Raw genomic sequence first — 22,814 nt, 5'->3', positions numbered from 1 at the left:
TCGGAGTGTTCCAAGCTCACACTAGACACTCTGACAGAGAAGTATGGTTGATCCGAGCGTTCCGTTCTCACCATCACAATCAAGCTAACTTGCTAAAGTTGGCTAGCTACTACCAGACACACATTAGAGAACACCTCACTCTGACCAATTTACTTGCCCTAGTAGAGCTGGTTAGGCAGTTTTCATGTTATATTGAGCATTGGTGACTGTAATTGTGCAGCTGGCAAAAAAAATATTTAAAAATCCGACTTTACTGACGCCGGTCATATACAACAGGTGTTGCGAGTTCTTAAAGTCATTAGTTATTCTGCGCTCTAGCAAGCTAGCCAATTTTAGCCAGTTAGCTTGAGTTCCTTTGAGGTCAGAAAGTTCGGATTAACCCTACTCGGCCAGAGCGTCCAGTGACAGTACGCTCTGAATTTAGGAAAGACACAGAGCGATCTCTGACACTGGAGGCAATTTATGAACACACCCTTAATGTTCTGGTCGGTGGATACCTAGCACTCACTCAGTGTTTGCTAGCATTGTAATGAAAAAGGGCATGAGTGAAGCCCTAAAATGTAGTTTTTCTAAGTTGTGCGAACGATAGGGAGCAGGCAATGTTGAAAAGTAATCTTTAGACATTTCTTAAATGTAGTTTTATAATTGACTAAAACAAGCAGACAAGAAAATTGTTTGAAAAATGTCACGTTTTTGCTGTGAGCCAATGGGGTAACCACAGGTTGTTTGTTTCCCCACAGGCCTGCAGGGTCGTGACGTTCTAATACCTACTGTGTCTATAGCGATGAGTCTTCTATCTACTGTATCTATACGATAACAAGCACAACAAAGGTTAAGTTTTAATGTCACATTCTACAAGTAGAATGAAATGCCTTTCTTGCAAACTCAAAACCCAACAATGGAATAATAACAATGTATTATTAGAATAAAACACACAATAAATAAAAATAGGAAATATTAAATACACAATAAAGTAAGTAAGTCTACTATATACAGAAAATATTTTAAAAGTCGGTTCCAATACCATATTTACATGTGCAAGGATACTGGAATGATGGTGGTAGATATGTATAGGGATAAGGGGACTAAGCAACAGGATATAAGATAAACAGTGTAGCAGCAGCTTGCATGTGAGTGGGTGTGCAGGTGTATAGAGTCAGTATAAATGTAAAGTGCATTCGGAAAGTATTCAGACCCCTTGAATGTATTAAAAAAAACAGAAATATCACTTATATAAGTATTCAGACCCTTTACTCAATACTTTGTTGAAGCACCTTTGGCAGTGGTTAGAGCCTCGAGTCTTCTTGGGTATGACACTACAAGCTTGGCACACCTGTATTTGGGGAGTTTCCCCCATTCTTCTCTGCAGATCCTCTCAAGCTCTGTCAGGATGAATGGGATGCGTCACTGAACAGCTATTTTCAGAGACTTGTCTCTCTAGAGATGTTCGATCGGGCTGGGCCACTCAAGGACATTCAGAGACTTGTCCCAAAACCACTCCTGCGTTGTCTTGGCTTGTGTGCTTAGGGTTGTTGCCCTGTTGGAAGGTGAACCTTCGCCACAGTATGAGGTCCTGAGCACTCTGGAGCAGATCCTTCTGTACTTTGCTCCGTACATCTTTCCCTCAAATCCTGATTAGTGTCACAGTCCCTGCCACTGAAAAACATCCCCACAGCATAATGCTGCCACCACCATGCTTCACCGTAGAGATGGTGCCAGGTTTCCTCCAGACGTGACACTTGGAATTCAGGCCAAAGATTTCAATCTTGGTTTCATCAGACCACAGAATCTGTTTTCTCATGGTATGAGAGTCCTTTAGGTGCCTTTTGGCAAACTCCAAGCGGGCTGTCATGTGCCTTTTACTGAGGAATCGCTTCCGTCTGGCCACTACCATAAAGGCCTGATTGGTGGAGTGCTGCAGAGATGGTTGTCCTTCTGGAAGGTTCTCCCATCTCCACAGAGGAACTCTGGAGCTCTGTCAGAGTGACCGTTGGGTTCTTAGTCACCTCCCTGACCAAGGCCCTTCTCAACCGATTGCTCAATTTTGCCGGGTGGCCAGCTCTAGGAAGAGTCTTGGTGGTTCCAAACTTCTTCCATTTAAGAATGATGGAGGCCACTGTGTTATTGGGGACCTTCAATGCTGCAGACATTTTTTGGTACCCTTCCCCAGATCTGTGCCTCGGCACAATCCTGTCTCGGAGCTCTACGGACAATTCCTTCGACCTCATGGCTTGGTTTTTGCTCTGACATCCACTGTCAACTGTGGGACCTTTTATATAGACAGGTGTGTGCCTTTCCAAATCATGTCCAATCAATTGAATTTACCACAAGTGGACTCCAATCAAGTTGTAGAAACATCTCAAGGATGATCAATGGGAACAGGATGCACCTGAGCTCAATTTCGAGTCTCATAGTGTAACCGGTGTGAAATGGTTTGCGGGGTGCGTGCTAATAGCGTTTCAATCGGTGACGTCACTCGCTCAGACCTTGAAGTAGTTGATCCCCTTGCTCTGCAAGAGCCGCAGCTTTTTTTGGGACGATGGGTAATGATGCTTCGAGGGTGGCTGTTGTCGATGTGTGCAGAGGGTCCCTGGTTCGAGCCCAGGTAGAGGCGAGGAGAGGGGCGGAAGCAAAACTGTTACAATAGCAAAGGGTCTTAATAGTTAAGTAAATAAGGTATTTCTGTTTTTTTTATACATTTGGTACAATTTCTAAAAACCTGTTTTCGCTTTGTCATTATGGGGTATTGTGTGTAAATTGATGAGGAATTGTTTTTATTTAATCAATTTTAGAATAAGGCTGTAATGTAACAAAATGTGGAAAAAGTCAAGGGGTCTGAATACTTTCCAAATGCACTGTATGTGCATATTATGTGTGAGTAAACAAACAATGGAGTGGGTGTTTGTGTGTGTGTTGGAGTAACAGTGCATAGAGACAGTGCAAATATTGAAATAAAAGATCAATAAAGATACAGGGTAAACAGTCCGTGTATCTATTTTGTTAGCTATTTATCAGTCATATTGCTTGGGGATAGAAGCTGTTCAAGAGCCTGTTGGTTTCAGACTTGATGCACCGGTACCTCTTGCTGTGTGGCAGCAGAGAAAATAGTCTATGACTTGGGTAGTTGGAGTCTTTGACGATTTTCTGGGCCTTCTTTTCACACCGCCTGATATAGAGGTCCTGGATGGCAGGGTGCTCGGCCCCAGTGATGTACAGGGCTATCCGCAAAACCCTTTGTAGCGCCATGTGATTGAGGGGTGGTGCTATTGCCATACCAAGCAGTAATGCAGCCAGTCAATATGCTGTCAATGGTACAGCTATAGAACCTTTTCAGGATTTAAGAGCCCATGCCAAACTTTGTCAACCTCCTGAGAGGGAAGAGTCACTGTCGCACCTTCTTCACGACTGTGCGTGTGTGTTTGGATCATCTTTAGTGATTTGGTCACCGAGGAACTTGAAGCTGTCTATCTGCTCAACTGCCACCCTGTTGATGTGGATGGGGCATGCTCGACCCCCACCCCACCCCACCCCACCCCACACACACAATAAACTCCTTGGTCTTGCTGATGTTGAGGGAGAGGTTGTTGCTCCGGCACCACACTGCCAGGCCACTGACCTCCTCGCTGTAGGCTGACTCATCATCGCCGGTGATCAAGCCTACCACCATTTTGTCGTTAGCAAACTTGATAATGGTGGTGGAGTCATGTGTGGCCACACAGTCGTGGGTGAACAGGGAGTACAGGAGGGGACTAAGAACACACCCCGGTGGGGACCCTATGTTAAAGGTCAGCGTGGTGGAGGTGATGTTGCCTACCCTCACCACCTGGAGTCAGATCGTCAGGAAGTCCAGGATCCAGTTGCAGAGGGAGGTGTTCAGACCCAGAGTCTTAAGCTTGGTGACGAGCTTGGAGGGGATAATGGTGATGAACAGCATTCTCACATAGGTATTCCTTTTATCTGGGTGGGTGAGGGCCGTGTGGAGAGCAGGAATGATTGTGGTCATCATAAAATATGTGGGGATTACAGAGAGGTTGAAAATTACCAAAAATATGCCTGCCAGCTGATCTGCACATGTGCTGAGATTGCGCCTTGGAATACTGTCAGGGCCCCAGGCCTTGCTGGTGTTGACCTAATTAACTCCAATATAAAGTAGTTTTTCCAAGTGCGTCCACTTATATCTGTGCATTCGTAACAAACTAACCATTACGAAACTTATATTCTATCAAATAAGATTCATCCAGAAAATTTGCAATTATTGTTTGTTGACCAAATTCGACACTCATTGACCACCATACAAAAATTACTCACTTCATGGGTTTATTGTCGTGGACAAATTGTGATCGGAGTAAAACCTCTTACTCCGCCACTTCCGCTCTCTGTTGTAACAGAACGGCCTGGAAGTGGGAGGAATTTGCTGGAACACCGAACGAAGCTCAACGACAGCACAGAAAGAACAACTCACATTTATTTTTTTACGGGGGTTCTTCAAGTGACTCATGGCGGTAAGTGTTCACCAAATACATTACCATCGAGTTCATATAATCATTTATGCTAGCTGTTTCTATTTTAAAGATGTTTTGTTTAATCAAGATGGCGTCTTTGCCGTGGCAGCCATGTCGACAACCTAGCGAGTTAACGTCAGTAGCTAGTTGCTGTAGTAGTTGGTAGCTTTGTCTTGTTGATTTTGGAAATATATGGAAATTCTACTTTATCGGATTATGTTAGTGTTAACTAGTTACCTAACTAGCTATATAATTTAACGTTCGCTAGTTAACTATGTACCTTGAGTTGCAGGAGTCTTTTGCAAACTAGCAACGTCGTTAGGTAGCAAACGTTTGTAGGTGTTTTTACACTCAGTCCCTTTCAGCCAATTTTTGTGAACTCAGTGCGGTTCTCTTAATTGTTTGTGCAGTGAAAACACTCCAAATGAACTCAGACCCCTCGAGTCCCGAACCGATCTGAAACCATTTCGAGAGGTGATCTGAGTTAGGTTCGGTTCCCTTTTTTTAGGGTAATGTAAACACTCAACGCCCTAGATTCGCTTGTCATTATTCCCGCACCACACACTAGATTACTGCAACACCGTTTCCCCTGCCATAGCCCCTCACATTGGTGCTAAAAAAGAGAGACAATTGTGATGTGCAGGGTCGCGGAAAAAACGTGTGCTGTTTTGGATATTTTTTAGGGATTGTCAGCAATTCCCCCAAAAATGTAGGATGCATAGCAATTACAAAATGTGTGGAGTTTTTAGTTCAGATTATTTGTTTGCAATTTTGTGATCTAAAGGCTGAGAGCTTCGTAAAATGTTTATTTGATTGTGGAGTTTGAATAGGAGACAACGTATTTTATGAATCGCAACAGGGTACAAAATCTATTCTAGCTCTTTTTATTTTTTATTTTTTTATTTCACCTTTATTTAACCAGGTAGGCTAGTCCTCATTTACAACTGCGACCTGGCCAAGATAAAGCAAAGCAGTGTGACACAGACAACAACACAGAGTTACACATGGAGTAAACAATAAACAAGCCAATAACAAACAAGTCAATGACACAGTAGAGAAAAAAAAGAAAGTCTATATACAGTGTGTGCAAAAGGCATGAGGAGGTAGGCAATAAATAGGCCATAGGAGCGAATAATTACAATTTAGCAGATTAACACTGGAGTGATAAATGAGCAGATGATGATGTGCAAGTAGAGATACTGGTGTGCAAAAGAGCAGGAAAGAAAATAAAAACAGTATGGGGATGAGGTAGGTAGATTGGGTGGGCTATTTACAGATGGACTGCAGCGATCGGTTAGCTGCTCAAATAGCTGATGTTTAAAGTTGTTGAGGGAAATAAGTCTCCAACTTCAGCGATTTTTGCAGTTCGTTCCAGTCACTGGCAGCAGAGAACTGGAAGGAAAGCAGGCCAAATGAGGTGTTGACTTTGGGGATGATCAGTACCTGCTAGAACTTGTGCTACGGGTGGGTGTTGTTATTGTGAACTGAGATAAGGCGGAGCTTTACCTAGCATAGACTTATAGATGACCTGGAGCCAGTGGGTCGGGCGACGAATATGTAGCGAGGGCCAGCTGACTAGAGCATACAGGTCGCAGTGGTGGGTGGCATAAGGGGCTTTGGTAACAAAACGGTTGGCACTGTGATAGACTGCATCCAGTTTGCTGAGTAGAGTATTGGAAGCTATTTTGTAGATGACATCGCCGAAGTCGAGGATCGGTAGGATAGTCAGTTTTACTAGGGTAAGTTTGGCGGCATGAGTGAAGGAGGCTTTGTTGCGAAATAGAAAGCTGATTCTAGATTTGATTTTGGATTGGAGATGTTTAATATGAGTCTGGAAGGAGAGTTTACAGTCTAACCAGACACCTAGGTATTTATAGTTGTCCACATATTCTAGGTCGGAACCGTCCAGGGTGGTGGTGCTAGTCGGGGGTGCGAGCAGCGAACGGTTGAAAAGCATGCATTTGGTTTTACTAGCGTTTAAGAGCAGTTGGAGGCCACGGAAGGAGAGCTGTATGTCATTGAAGCTCGTTTGGAGGTTAGTTAGCACAGTGTCCAAGGAAGGGCCAGAAGTATACAGAATGGTGTCGTCTGCATAGAGGTGGATCAGGGAATTGCCCGCAGCAAGAGTGACATCATTGATATCTACAGAGAAAAGAGTCGGCCCGAGAATTGAACCCTGTGGTACCCCCATAGAGACTGCCAGAGGTCCGGACAACAGGCCCTCCGATTTGACACACTGAACTCTGTCTAAGAAGTAGTTGGTGAACCAGGCGAGGCAGTCATTAGAAAAACCAAGGCTATTGAGTCTGCCGATAAGAATACGGTGATTGACAGAGTCAAAAGGGCCGTAGCCTACATTGGGTGTTCAATTTAAAATTACAGCATGATTTAATCTGCAGTTATTCTTCTGCAATTTATTGTTACTAATAACATTTCATTTTATTAGTATCTTCTGATTACAATTATGTCTCACCATTTAACTAAATGCAATCTATTAGCTTCCAAAATGTAAGTAGGTACACTACATTACCAAAAGTATGTGAACACCTGCTTGTCGAAAAGCTAATTCCAAAATCATGGGCATTAATATGGAGTTGGTCCTACCTTTGCTTCTATAACAGCCTCCACTCTTCTGGGAAGGCTTTCCACTATATGTTGGAATATTGCTGCGGGGATTTGCTTCCATTCAGCCACTAGCATTAGTGAGGTCGGGCATTGATGTTGGGCGATTAGGCCTGGCTCGCAGTCGGCGTTCCAATTCATCCCAAAGGTGTTCACTGGTCAGGGCTCTGTGCAGGTCAGTCAAGTTCTTCCACACCATTTTGTATGGACCTCGATTTGTGCACGGGGGCATTGTCATGCTGAAACAGGAAAGAACCTTCACCAAACTGTTGCCACAAAGTTAGAAGCACAGAATCGTCTATAATGTCATTATGCTGTAGCATTAATTTCCCTTCCCTGGAACTAAGGGGCCTAGCCCGAACCATGGAAAACAGCCCATGGCCATTATTCCTCCTCCTCCCACACATTCTGATGGAATGGCTTGTCCTGCACTTTGTAAAAACCCACTACATTGAGTGAATATTGGAAAAACATCTTGGTTCCTTTCTAATAGCAATGTGAATGCAAAGAGGACTCGGACCAAGAAATAGGTGAAGTGAACTGGCAAAAGAGGTGAGTCCTCATTCAAATTCAAGGGCAGTGTGAATACAAAGAGAACAGAGTTCTTTAGCTTTTTTTTTTTTTACCCCGGAGTTCACTTTAAAGAGGACTGAGATCGATTATTTTAAAGAGGACTGACTGTAAAAACACCCGTAGTTAACTTAGCTAGCTAACGTTAGCAATTATGTTGATTTGCCACTTGCAGCCTCCATTTGTATCTAGCTAAATGCCCATCGGGTACTTTAATAGGTGTTGGTTTGGTTGACTTAGCGCAAATGCCTGCATACCCAGTAGCTGTCCAGGAGGAGGGTTGGTAACTTTGGAGACAATTAGCTAACGTTAGCGATATAGCTACGACCAGCATTTTATGTTGGGCAATCTGAAGCAAATCAAAGTCTGTAAGGGCCCAGTTGATGTGACTGATGAGTAACCTTGCCTGAGACCTGAAAACTAGTGTTTGCCCTCTGAATTAATGTCTTTAGCTCAGTGGGATAACACAGCCGGTTGAGTCATCGTTCATCTTCCCTAGAACGTAGTGGTGCCGGTCAGTGGTGGAAAAAGTACTCAATTCTCATACTTGAGTAAAAGTAAAGATACCTTAATAGAAAATTACTCAAGTGAAGGTCACCCAGTAAAATACCACTTGACTAAAAGTATTTGATTTTTAAATATACTTAAGTATCAATAGTAAATGTAGTTCAAATATATTTAAGTATCAAAAGTAAAAGTACAAATCATTTTAAAAATCCTTATTAAGCAAACAAGACGGCACAATTTTTTAAATTTTTACGTACAGCCAGGGTCACACTCCAACACTCCAACATTATTTACAAGCAAAGCATTTGTGTTTAGTGAGTCCGCCAGATCAGAGGCAGTAGAGATGACCAGGGATTTTCTCTTCATAAGTGTGTGAATTGGACCACTTTCTGTCCTGCTAAGCATTCAAAATGTAACAAGTACTTTTGTGTCAGGAAAAATGTATGGAGTAGAAAGTAAATAATTTTCTTTAGCAATGTAGTTTAGTAAAAGTTGTCAAATATAAATAGTAAAGTACAGCTACCCCAAAAAAACGACTTAAGTAGTACTTTAAAGTAGGGATACATGATATATCAGCGAACATATCGGAATCGGCCGATATTAGCTAAAAATGCCAACAGCGGTATCGGCCGATGTTAAAAACCGATGTCAAGCTACCGTGCATACCTATATAACGTATGTACATGATGTAATAACGGCATGTAAAATTTTGCGCTACAGGTGCAACACAGTATTCCTGACCTAGCCCACACAATGTCTGCTGTGTGGATCGAGCAGTCATTTGGAAGAGTAAGAAAATTCAAAGACAACTCAAAGGCCAAGTCCATTAAAGCCAAGATAATGGAATTCATTGTCCTTGACAATCAACCGTTCTCCGTCGTGGGTGATGTTGGCTTTCGCCGACCGGTCGAGCACCGGTACACACTGCCAAGTGCGCTATTTTTCAGATGTTGCCCTACCGGAGTTACACAGTAATAGCGTCACTGCTATTAGCTTCACGACATACATACTAGGGAACGCTGTTTGGGTCTTTGCGTGTATAAAAAGATACAGTAGCACTGTCAAAGCTTTACAATAAAGTCAGCAAACAAGCAAGCACCGGCAACGAACGATGTGTTTACAATACCGCGTTGGTAATAAAGCATCAGTTGTTCGACCGCAACTTCTGGGGGTAGCTAGCTTTAGCTTGGTACCTAGCTATCACCAATACAACCAGCCTGAAAACAATGACCATAGAAACTGCAATCATTTTCATTATTCTTAGCAAGGTTGTAAGTATTGTTGTTCGCCTTTTGAAATTGATCTTCAGTTCATGAAAATAAATAGCTAGCCAGCTACCTAACCCTGTTGCCCAAGCTAATGTTATAAGCAGCCAGCTGGCTTCATCTGGCTTGTGAGTCTCGACCGGACCGGGTTATGTGTTGTGAAGCTAGCCACAATGAGGATTAGGCACAATAATGGAATTTGCGGTTAGCCTTCAAAATAAAAGTATGTCATTGACAGTGATGCAAATGAATACAAATAGTAGAATTATGCCATTTATTTTGAAGGCTAACCACAAATTCCACTGTTTTGCCTTATCCTTATTGTGGATAGCTTCACATAGATGGGTCCAACCACCATTAAAACTTCTTATGGCGGAGATCCCGTTAATGGGATCGATATGACAACAGAAAGTGAAACTGCAGGGCGCCAAATTCAAACAACAGAAATCTCATAATTAAAATGTCTCAAACATACAAGTATTTTACACCATTTTAAAGATAAACTTGTTGTAAATCCAGCCACAGTGTCCGATTTTCAAAAAGGCTTTACGACGAAGCACACCAAACGATTATGTTAGGTCAGTACCTAGTCACAGAAAAACACAGCCATTTTTCCAGCCAAAGAGAGGAGTCACAAAAAGCAGAAATAGAGATAAAATTAATCACTAACCTTTGATGATCTTCATCAGATGACACTCATAGGACTTCGTGTTACACAATACATGTATGTTTTGTTTGATAAAGTTCATATTTGTATCCAAAAATCTCAGTTTACATTGGCGTGTTATGTTCAGTAATGTTTTGCCTCAAACATCCGGTGATTTAGCAGAGAGCCACATCAATTTACAGAAATACTCATAATAAACATTGATAAAAGATACAAGTATTATACATGGAACTTTAGATAAACTTCTCCTTAATGCAACCGCTGTGTCAGATTTTGAAAAAGCTTTACCGAAAAAGCACACCATGCTATAATCTGAGTACAGCGCTCAGAGCCCAAACAAGCCATACAGATATCCGCAATGTTGTGGAGTCAACAGAAGTCAGAAATAGTATTATAAATATTCACTTACCTTTGATGATCTTCATCAGAATGCACTCCCAGGAATCCCAGTTCCACAATAAATGTTTGTTTTGTTCGATAACGCCCACAATTTGTCCAAATACGTCCCTTTTGTTCGCGCGTTTAGTTCCAAAATCCAAATTGATGACGTGCATTGACTTTTCGGCATGTCAGCCGAAAAGTCAAAAAATTCCATTGCAGTTCGTAGAAACATGTCAAACAATGTATAGAATCAATCTTTAGGATGTTTTTAACATAAATCTCCAATAATGTTTCAACCGGAGAATTCCTTTGTCTTTAGAAATGCGATGGAACGCAGGTCACTCTCACGGGAGAGCGCGTGGTCAGCTCATGCCAGACACCTGACTCAAAGAGCTCTCCTTCACTCATTTTTCACAGTAGAAGCAGCAAACAAGGTTTTAAAGACTGTTGACAACTAGTGGAAGCCGTAGGAAGTGCAATATGACCCCAAAGACACTATATTGGATAGGAAAACCTACAAACCTCAGATTTCCCACTTCCTGGTTGGATTTTTTCTCAGGTTTTTGCCTGCCATATGAGTTCTGTTATACTCACAGACATCATTCAAACAGTTTTAGAAACTTCAGAGTGTTTTCTATCCAAATCTACTAATAATATGCATATCTTAGCTTCTGGGACTGAGTAGCAGGCAGTTTACTCTGGGCATCTTATTCATCCAAGCTACTCAATACTGCCTCCAGCCATAAGAAGTTAATCAAATAAGAACTGTCTTATAAAGTAGGGTTATTTTAGAAGATGACACCTAGCTATATAGTTAGCTAGCTAACTATAGCTACTGAAACAGATTATGTCGATAATTATTTGGCATGTATCTTTTTTGACACGCAAAGACCCAACGGCGTTCCATAGAAATCCTGGTTGAGAATGAAACGACTGATCAAATGAACAACGAAACAGCACAGCAAGTGAAAGAAATGGGTTTTGATTATGTTTTACTGGTAATGGGGACATGTGTAAATGCCAACAAAATAACTTTTTAGTCAGTGTGGTGTGTGTGTGTGTAACCTTTAACTAGGCAAGACAGTTAAGAACAAATTCTTATTTACAATGACGACCTACCCCAGCCAGACCCGGACGACGCTGGGCCAATTGTGTGCCGCCCAATGGGACTCCCAATCACTGCCAGATGTGATACAGCCTGGATTCGAACCAGGGACTGTAGTGACGCCTCTTGCACTGAGATGCAGTGCCTTAGACTGCTGTGTGTAACTATTTAACTGTACTAGAATTCTTAAAAGGCTGCTAAAACTTTGAATTTCGGTTACTGGTATCGTTTTTTTGGCAAGGAATATATTGGATATTGGTATCGGCCAAAAATGTCATATCGGTGCAGTTTTACTCATGTACTTTACACCACTGGTCCTGGTTGGGATGCTGTTTTGTGCTGAAACATTGTCTTCCCGAAGTGCTGCTTAAAGAACAAATCAACCGTAAGGTTGATCAGTGTGTTTACTTTAATTTAGGCAAGTGATGCCGACTCGACCAACCTGCTACCCTTGATGGGCTCTCTTTACACGGACAGAAGAAAACACACTATGGAATCATCCAAATCCCCCAGAAGCTCCAAATACCATCCTTCACGATCAAGGTCACACTCCAGGGACCGGAAACGCAAATCAAGTGAGTTAAATGCACTAAATTTGATAACTCTGAATGATGTTTGTAGTTTTGGTAATACATTTTTGTTATGTTCACTTGGTAGGTCACATCCCAGAAACTGGTCATGTTATTTGGATTTGACATAATCTTAGAGCAGCTGTACCTTGTTGATAGAACAGTCCAAAATAGTCAAGCACTACAGGTGACTCATCGGAGTCAATCCTAATTTAATAGTGCAGTAGAATTGTCACTGTTCTCATCGTTTTACTTTTACAGGTGACAAAAAGCACAGACGAAGTCGGAGCAGGAGCAAAGAGGTAACTAATCTTAGTTAATTTTAGTGAACTAAAAGTAGGCTGGAGTACTGTCACCATCTTGAATGTCAATAGTGTCTTTTTTGTTTTTTGTTGACCATGGTAAGTACCAAACAACACTGTAGGCAATGAAACCTGAATCAAAGCATACTAAGAGACTTAATGGAATTACTTAAATGGAAAAACTGACATGTTTTTAAAAATTTATTTTGATATGTCTCATTAACTTATCCTTGGTCACTTGAGTGTAGCCATAGTAGATGGTGAAGAATATATACAGTACCAGTTCAAAGTTTGGACACCTACTCATTCAAGGTTTTTTATTTTTTGTATTTTCTACATTGTAGAATAATAGTGAAGACATCAAAACTATGACATTTCACATGGAATCATGTAGTAACTAAAAAAGTGTTGAACAAATCAAAATATAATTGAGATTCTTAAAAGTAGCCACCTTTCGCCGCGATGACAGCTTTGCACACACTTCGCATTTTCTCAACCAGCTTCACCTGGAATGCTTTTCCAATAGTCTTGAAGGAGTTCCCAAATATGCTGAGCACTTGTTGGCTGCTTTTCCTTCACTCTGCGGTCCAGCTCATCCCAAGCCATCTCAATTGGGTAGAGGTCGGGTGATTGTGGAGGCCAGGTCATCTGATGCAGCACTCCATCCCTCTCATTCACACATGCGGAGATCATCCGTTCACCTACTCTGTTTCTCACAAAGACACGGCGGTTGGAACCAAACATTTCAAATTTGAAGTAATCAGACCAAAGGACAGATTTCCACCGGTCTAATGTCCATTGTTTGTGTTTCCTGGCCCAAGCAAGTCTCTTCTTATTATTGGTGTCCTTTAGTAGTGGTTTCTTTGCAGCAATTTGATCATGAAGGCCTGATTCACGCACTCTCTGAAAAGTTGATGTTGAGATGTGTTTGTTACTTGAACTCTGTGAAGCAATTATTTGGGCTGAATTCTGAGGTGCAGTTAACTCTTAACTTATCCTCTGCAGCAGAGGTAACTCTGGGTCTTCCTTTCCTTTGGGGCGGCAGGTAGCCTAGTGGTTAGAGCGTTGGGTCAGTAACCAGAAGGTTACTGGATCGAATCCCTGATGTAAAAATCTGTCGTTCTGCCCCTGAACAAGGCAGTTACCCCACTGTTCCCCGGTAGACCGTCATTGTAAATAAGAATTTGTTCTTAAACACTTCTTAGGGATAGGCGTCCCGTCAACGGGACAGTTGTAAATCATGCAGCGAAACAACAAATGTCGGTACAAATAAGTGTCTTATATTGGCTGAAAGCTTAAATTCTTGTTAATATAACTGCGCTGTCCAATTTACAGTAGCTATTACTGCGAAAAAATGCCATGCTATTGTATGAGGAGAGCTCTTAACAACAAAACACTTTTTTTTCCACCGTGATAAGTTTGATAAATTCACCTCTGAAGGTGAAATGTGTACATTCTGAAATCTTGCTCTGATTTATCATCCAACGGGTCCCAGAGATAACATGAAGTGTCGTTTTGTTAAATAAAATCCTTTTTCATACCCTTAAAAAGGTCCATCTAGAATGCACGATCGATTTTGTATTTCCACTCGTTCAATTTTCAAAGAAAGGAATCTGAAAATCTCACCTTAAATGTTGGTTCAACCAGTCAGATCACGTTTGTATGTATTCCTCAGAGATCCTAGAACGTAACCAGACTTCACTATGTCATTAGGGGTGTAGAAAATTCTATAGGACACCGTATTTGGTCAGAGAGCGATGCCTTCATAGCACGACGATGACGCGGGCGGTCTTCACTTGATCGACTCTAACTTTGTCAAATAAGCATCAATTGGGGTCATACAAAGCTAGCTAGATAGCCAATGAGCTGGGCTTCGCGGGAGTATCCGGAAACCCTGTGTCTGTCGTAAAATGTAGCTGCTAACCTTGTGCGACAGCATGCCTTTTCTTTTTGGACAAAAATTATAAGAATATTCAGAGTTATGAAAACTGGTTCTTTTGCAAATGTTGAACATATAATATGGCTACAAATACTGGAAAAGCTGAATCAGTCCAAGTATACAGATTTGACAATATTCTTGCAGAAAAATGTAATATGAATACAAATGTCTCTCACGATTTGCCCAAATGTACCTGGGTGACTGCACACTAAATGTCATGTAGTTCGCTCATACTTCAAGTTATCCGTCAAACTTTGCACACACTGCTGCCATCTTGTGGACATCGGAATTACAACCAGAGTGATGGCTAGAACTGGGACCTTTCTGTTGCATTTCAAAGATGGTTGGATTTTCTTCTACCAGATCTATTGTGTTTTTCTCCAACGCTCAATTCACATTTCCACAAACTTCAAAGTGTTTCCTTTCAAATGGTACCAAGAATATGCATATCCTTGCTTCAAGGCCTGAGCTACAGGCAGTTAGATTTGGGTATGTCATTTTAGGCAAAAAAAAAATGGGAAAAGGGGGCTATCCCTAAGAAGTTTAACTGGCTTGCCTACTTAAGTAAAGGTTACATTTTAAAATTAAAATCCTGTGGTGGTCCTCATGAGCCAGTTACATCATAGCGCTTGATGTTTTTTGCGACTTCACTTGAAGAAACTTTAAAAGTTCTTGAAATGTTCCGGATTGACTGACCTTCATGTCTTAAAGAAATTATGGACTGTCGTTTCTCTTTGCTTATTTGAGCTGTTCTTGCCATAATATGGACTTGGTATTTTACCAAATAGAGCTATCACCCCTCCCTTGTCACAACACAACTGATTGGCTCAAACGCATTAAGAAGGAAAGAAATTCTACAAATTAACTTTTAACAAGGCACACCTGTTAATTGAAATGCATTCCATGTGACTACCTCATGAAGCTGGTTGAGACAATGCCAAGAGTGTGCAAAGCTGTCATCAAGGGAAAGGGTGGTTACTTTGAAGAATCTCAAATATATATTTTGAATTGTTTAACACTTGGTTACTTTTTTTGGTTACTACATGACTCCATATGTGTTATTTCATAGTTTTGATGTCTTCACTATTATTCTACAATGTAGACAATAGTACAAATAAAGAAAAACCCTTGAATGAGTAGGTGTCCAAACTTTGGACTGGTACTGTATGAGATTATTTTTTTAATAAATCCTGTGTGTAGATCACATGATAACATTTCTACAATAAATCATACTCAGCGTGCTAAAGCACGAAGAGACACTGAACTGAAGACGCTGCTGACATAGCAAAATTATATGCCTACTACTCGGACAGGTAACTATCAGCCATTCAAACTTATACTTGCCTCCTAGAAAATAATTGCAAATAAAGGAAATTAACATTAGCCTTTTCCTGGGTTCAATTGCCTATTACTGGGTTCAATTCAAGCTCAAGTCAAAGAAGTCTGCTGGCTGTAACCTTATTAATCCAAATTCATTCTGAGCCCACCATTGAAATCTTCCTGGCTGGATGCACTTGTAGATTGGGGAGGGAATAAAGTGCTGAATTAAAACGTATGTATTAAAGCTGTCTCAGAGGTGATGATCCACGATAATCTACATTGAGTTTTGGGTACTATATAAGGTGTTTAATTTATGTGCCTTCCATAATATGATTGAAACAAAACTAAGAAGTGACTGTACTTGGTGCACTTGAGTAGGTGGTAGATTTGACAAAACCTACGTGCTACAAGTTCGAGTATGTGTCTTGGTACATTGGAGGGCATTTCATTATCAAATTTATCTCCAGCTGTCTAAGGCACTGCATCTGTGCTAGAGGTGTCACTACAGACCCTGGTTCGATTCCAGGCTGTATTACAACCGGCCGTGATTGGGAGTCCCATAGGGTGGCGCACAATTGGCCCAGCGTCGTCTGGGTTAGGGTTTGGCTGGGGTAGGCCCCAGCCATTGTAAATAAGAATTTGTTCTTAACTGACTTGCCTTGTTAAATAAGATGAATAAAAAAGTTGCACTCACAAAGTGGGGAAAAACAACATTTAAACAAGCAGTTAAAAAGTGGACTGACAGTGTAGCTCCGTCAAGCTATTTACCCTTCTGACATATCCGGTCATGGTCGGTCATGTTGTAAAGAAATGTTTGGTTTCTGGTGTTCAGTCGTTCTAAATATGAGGGGGATGTATGTCTGAAGTGAGCATGAGTTCTCAACATGCTTTGGTATCTTCTGTATCAAACAGTTGTACTAACTCTTTGTTGCACTATTTTCCTGAAAGAGACACCTTCTTCTTAAAACAGGCACAAAGGAGGGACTCTGAGAAGCCATCAAAATATCACAGCAAGCAGGATGATCTGCCGGAGCAGACTGAGAGGGGCAGGGAGAGACTTTCTGCAGAGAACGGGGAGGAGCGACACCGGCGCAAAGACAAGAAGGGACGGAGCCACTCCAGGTCACACTCATGCGACAGGTGGGTCTAGGCTCAGTGAGATGCTACATGATGACTTGATGTATTGAGATTGGTCACAGTAAACTGGGTAGAGTGAGTTGCATGTTTTCTTTTATAAGAATAAAACTTGCATTTTGTCTGGTTTTAGGCGTCATCGCAGCAGAAGTCGGGACAAACTGAGATCGCGTTCCCCGCGGGAGAAGAAGAAGAGGGCCAGGTCCCGGTCGGGCTCAAAGACCAAACACCGCCGCAGGAGCAAAAGCAGGTGCATTTCGCTTGCTTCTTTCCCTACCATTTTCTGTGTTTGTCTTTAGTAACCACTCCTGTGTCCCTCACATTTGCCACTCTTCGTCAGTTAGTCACCATGTGTCTCTTAAATTGTGTTGTGTGACTGAATGCAGATCTTTCTGTGGATCTTGAAATGCTATAATGTCTCTTTAGGGAGCGGAAGAAGAAGAATGAGAAAGTGCACAGAAAAGAGAAGAGTCGTAGCAGGTCTGTGAGCCCCCAGGCTTTCCGGGGCAGAAACACTGCCATGGACGCACAAGAGGCCCTGGCCAGAAGGTACCGCAGCATCTTAGGGTGTTTTCACACTTGGTCCCTTTCAGACAATTTTTGTTAACTCAGTGTGGTTTTGCTTAATATTTTGTGCAGTGTGATCACCCCAAAGGAACTCGTACCTCTCAAAAGACCCCCCCCCCCGATTCAAACCGAACAGAGACCATCTCGAGAGTTGGTCTGAGTTCGGCTTGTTTGAATTCCGTGTTCCGGTTCCATTGTGAACACAAAGCTCCCTAGGTTCGCTTGTCAGTATTCCGGCACCACACTAGACTACTGCAACACCGTTTCCCCTGCCATAAACCCTCACATTGGTGCGAGAAAAGAAAGCTGGTGATGTGCAGCTTCGCAGGAAAAAGTGTCCTGTTTTTGGATATTGATTAGCGATTGTCAAAGATGCACAGAAATTCCAAAATGTCTAGAATTTTTAGTTCAGTTTATTTGTTTGCAATATGTGATCTATAGGCTAAGAGAGCTGTTTATTTATTGTGGGGTTTTAAGTGTGAGAAGACAACATATTTCGTGAGAATCGCAACATAGGGTACAAATCTATTCTAGCTCTTAAAGGTGCAGTAGTAACAATTTAGGTAACATCATTATTTAGTCTGCAGTTGTTCTCTTGCTATTTATTCTCTCACCAATAATATTTGCATGTTAACCCTTAGCCTACAACTTCCGCGACCCCGTGGAAATCAAATTAACGTAATAGAAAATCCCCATCAAAATCTGTCTGTTTAAGCTAGAGCGATGTTTTTTTGCATGGTCTGTGTCTCAATCAACCGCAACCACTGATATCGCCCTTCCGCATCTGCGGTGAAAGGTGGCAGAGCTAGAGCGGTGTTTGTCAGACCATAAGACATCTCAAATCGGTCTTGTCACAAAAACGTCTGTAGCGTCCGAACGGTTATGACCACTCTATTGAAAGATGACTCTCACGAACACGATGGCATTCATTTTGCTCTAGGATGTCCACAACCCTCACAAGACTTGTCTGAAGTCAGTACAGCCTCCTCTGCCAATTTCTGTCTGCAGCATCCGAACTGTTTGGGCTACACACTAATCTGCTAATATGACCCCTCTGACAGCCAAGACTCAAGAACACAATGGTGTTCTCCGTTTAGCTCTAGGACACTCACAAGACTCATCTGATGGTCCCCGGTACCAGTTTACATAGATATTCAGACCCTTTACTCAGTACTTTGTTCGGGCACCTTTGGCAGGAAATTACAGTGTTGAGTCGTTTTTGTTATGACACTACAAACTTGGCACACCTGTATTTGGCGATTTTTCTCCTTTTCTTCTCTGCAGATCCTCTCAAGCTCTGTCTGGTTGGATGGGACTCTCCAGTGATTTTCAATCAGGTTTAAGTCCGGACTCTGGCTGGGCCATTCAAGGACATTCAGAGACTTGTCCCTGAAGCCACTCCTGTGTTGTCCTTTTGGAAGGTGAACCTTCGCCCCAGTCTGAGGTCCTGAGAGCTCTGGAGCAGGTTTTCGTCAAGGATCTCTCTGTACTCTGCTCCGTTCATCTTTACCTCGTTCCTGACTAGTATCCCAGTCCCTGCCGCTGAAAAACATTCCCACAGCATGATTCTGCCACCACCATGCTTCACCATAGACATGGTGCCAGGTTTCCTCCAGACGTGAGATAGAACTCTTTGTTCAATCTTGGTTTCATCAGACCAGAGAATCTGGGTTCTCATGGTCTGGAAGTCCTTTAGGTGCCTTTTGGCAAACTCCAAGCTGGCTCTCATGTGCCTTTTACTGAGGAGTGGCTTCCTTCTGGCCACTCTACCATAAAGGCCTGGTTGGTTGAGTTCTGTAGAGATGGGAGAACCTTCCAGAAGGACAACCATCTTCACAGAGGAACTCTGGAACTCTGTCAGAGTAACCATCGGGTTCTTGGTCACCTCCCTGACCCAGAATGATGGAGGCCACTGTGTTCTTGGGGACCTTCAATGCTGCAGACATTTTTTGGTAATCTTCCCCAGATCTGTGCCTGGACACAATCCTGTCTCGGAGCTGCACAGACAATTCCTTCGACCTCTTGGCTTGGTTTTTGCTCTGACATGCACTGTCAACTGTGGAACCTTATATAGACAGGTGTGTGTGCTTTTCCAAATCATGTCCAATCAATTGAATTTACCACAGGTGGACTCCAATCAAGTTGTAGAAACATCTCAAGGATGATCAATGGAAACAGGATGCACCTGAGCTCAATTTCGAGTCTCATAGCAAAGGTTCTGAATACTTATGTAAATAAGGTATCTCCTATACATTTGCAAAAATTTCAAAACCTGTTTACGTTTGTCATTATGGGGTATTGTGTGTAGATTGCTGAGGAATAGTTTTTAAGTAACTATTTTAGAGTAAGGCTGTAACGTAACAACATGTGGACAATGTCAAGGGGTCTGAATACTTTCTGAAGGCACCTTATGTGGAGATAGTTTAGTCCCTAAAATAGGGGATAAATACATGTTAAAAAAGAAAAAAAGAAAAAGGTCATTAAAAGTTTCCTGATCTTTCTTATCTCAGATATAGGACAGACACTTCGGAACAAACTTCCGTTTGATATTCTTTTTTGACTGTTCCATGTAGTGAATCTGTTATTCAATGTGTTTCTATTGGCTAATAGCAGTAATGCCAAATTCAATGTTTCATCCAATATTAATTTTTTTCCCCGGGTACCTTTTTAAGGGGTCTTAAAATGTAAAATCAAATAGCTAAATGTTCCTTGGTATGACCGTCTTAAAATAATTCCCCCCTCCCCAGACTCTAGACAGGGTTAATAGTATCTTCTAATTACAATTGTCTCATATTTTAACTAAATGCAGTCTATTAGCTTCCAAAATATAAGTGGGTATATTTAGCTGTCCGACAACACATTCTGATTTGAATGGCTTGAGTGTATTGAGTGTGTATTGAGTGACTGTTGGAAAAAGATCTTGGTTCCTTTCTAAACATAGCAATGTTGGAACATTGCTGCGGGGACTTGCTTCCATTCAGCCACGAGCATTAGTGAGGTCGGGCATTGATGTTGGGCGATTAGGCCTGGCTCGCAGTCGGCGTTCCAATTCACCCCAAAGGTGTTCACTGGGGTTATGGTCAGGGCTCTGTGCAGGTCAGTCAAGTTCTTCCACACCATTTTTGTATGGACTGAGATCGATTCTTTTAATGGGGACTATATGTGAAAACACCCTTAGAGGAACTGTGGGGTTCATGATTTGTTTCTTGAGTATCTCTATTTGATAGTGGACAATCTATCATTCTGCTCCCAAAGCCTAGCTGACAAATATGAACACCCTTCACTGTCTTTTCTCTATATCTCCAGGTTGGAAAGGGCAAAGAAACTGCAAGAGCAGAAAGAAAAGGAGATGTTGGAGAAACAGCATCAGGAGGTACCTCCAGGTGAGACACTTCTCGGCTATCAATTGCACCTAATTCAAAGTGACTTAAACTGATCACTAACCTCAAACCTTTTTTTTTGTATTGTTTTTAGTGCCAGCCCCCCTGCCGTCTGACACAGTAGTAGTTGCTGCTGCAGCTGCTACCCACCCTGTCCTCAACGTGGCAGCTCTCCTGGCCTCTGGGACACAGGTCACGCCCCAGATCGCCATGGCAGCGCAGATGGCAGCCCTACAAGCCAAAACCTTAGCAGAGACTGGCATTGCTGTGCCCAGCTATTACAATCCCTCAGCTGTCAACCCCCTGAAGTTTGCAGAACAGGAGAAGAAAAGGAAGAAGCTCTGGCAGGGAAAGAAGGAAGGGGTAAGATTTTATTTTTGAATCCCTTGTACGCAATACAGAAAATGTAGTGCAATAAGTCTACGCTGTTTATTATCTGATGGGGCCGATTATCGTTAGTGTGCTTTGTTCTGTCCGGAATGTACAACTAGTGACTTAATGAAAAGAAAACGCTACGAAAAAAACATGCAACTCTGCTCATGGTGGCTCGATTGTTGCAAATTACTAATACATTCAAATTGTTTGGTTTTGAAGGACAAGTCCCAGACAGCTGAGTTGTGGGAGAAGCTGAACTTTGGAAATAAGGACCAAAATGTTAAATTTCGTAAACTGATGGGCATCAAAGTATGTATAACCGAGTCCTTTTATTTTCTCATTTAATTGGGGACCATGCTGCGCAGAGCCTTGTATTTCTAACACTGAGATGTCTGTCCTGTCAGGGGGAAGAGGAAGGTGAGGCCTCAAAGCCACTCAACGACGAAGGCCTGAAGACCCTGCAGCAGCAGGAGGAGATGTTCCATAACCTTGACGTTCAGTACGAGATGGCCAGGTCCCAGACCCACACTCAGAGAGGCATGGGACTAGGCTTTGGCTCTTCATTCTCACGGGGCATGGATGCGATCTAATGCCAAACCATGCACTGGCTTGCCCTTGCTTTCTTCCTCATAGGTCTCTCCTCATAGCTAGCACTCAAGCTTGCATGGATGTTGTTGCATTGGATCTGTAATTTATTTAGAAACAATCTCACGTCTTGGAACATTCCCATGTAAATAGATACTGAGTGTTAAGAAATCTGGACATCTTTTCAGAATGATGCAATAGTTTGAGTGATGCTGGCTAGATTTAGACTTCTGTTAGAAATGTGATTGCATATTGTTTTTTACTCAAATTGTATACATTTTTAATGGTAGATCAAGTGAAATAATTCTGTTTACATATATTTACCAGGAGTCTTTACAAATGGCTTCAGATCATAATCTCAAAATGTAGCCGTTATATCATCTTTCCGTTTCCTTTCTACTGAATGGAAATGTAAGAGTGGATCATACTACTAAGATGTTTAGCAGGCATCCGATGGTTTCATGGAAGGAGTGAACAATAGTGTTACATATGTCCTTTAAATAAAAGTCCCTTTGTGTTGAGAAGTGGTGCTTGGTGTTTGTTTTGGCCATGAATGCTTTATACACAGCTACAACATTTTTTTGTGGGTGTAGCAAACACGTATTTCCGAATGGCTTTTTGCTGAGAGAGGATGCATACAGCATTGACTAAGTACCCATGACTGCATGGCCAAGCACGATTCCAACTCAATCATCAAGTTTGCAGACGACACAACAGTAGTAGGCTTGATTACCAACAATGATGAGACGCCTCCTTATAGGCTGAGGGCTCTGGGAGTGGTGCCAGGAAAAAACCTCTCACTCAATGTCAACAAAACAAAGGAGATGATTGTGGACTTCAGGAAACAGCAGAGGGAGCAACCTCCCTATCCACCGATGGGGCCACAGTGGAGGAGGTGGAAGCTTCAAGTTCCTCAGCGTACACATCACTGACAAACTGAAATGGTCCACCCACACAGACAGCGTGGTGTTGAAGGCGCAACAATGCCTCTTCAACTTCAGGAGGCTAAAGAAAACCCTCACAA

General features: G+C 42.1%; 1 protein-coding gene across 1 annotated transcript; it reads left to right on the top strand.

Annotated features, from left to right (window-relative positions):
- The first annotated feature begins 4,375 nt into the window (after nt 1-4,375).
- On the top strand, nt 4,376-22,314 carry LOC120062990 (arginine/serine-rich coiled-coil protein 2-like). The gene is made up of 10 exons (XM_039013050.1): nt 4,376-4,502; nt 12,038-12,194; nt 12,450-12,490; nt 16,720-16,889; nt 17,017-17,133; nt 17,310-17,432; nt 20,757-20,833; nt 20,925-21,193; nt 21,425-21,514; nt 21,610-22,314. Exons 1-10 carry the CDS (start codon nt 4,497-4,499, stop codon nt 21,793-21,795), a joined length of 1,236 nt encoding a protein of 411 aa, XP_038868978.1. The 5' UTR covers nt 4,376-4,496; the 3' UTR covers nt 21,796-22,314.
- Nucleotides 22,315-22,814: the final 500 nt, after the last annotated feature.

Source organism: Salvelinus namaycush, chromosome 18 (assembly GCF_016432855.1).
Source record: "Salvelinus namaycush isolate Seneca chromosome 18, SaNama_1.0, whole genome shotgun sequence".
Lineage (NCBI taxonomy): Eukaryota > Metazoa > Chordata > Actinopteri > Salmoniformes > Salmonidae > Salvelinus > Salvelinus namaycush.
Note: the sequence above shows the minus strand (reverse complement) of the source record. Positions and strands in the feature narration are given on the sequence as shown.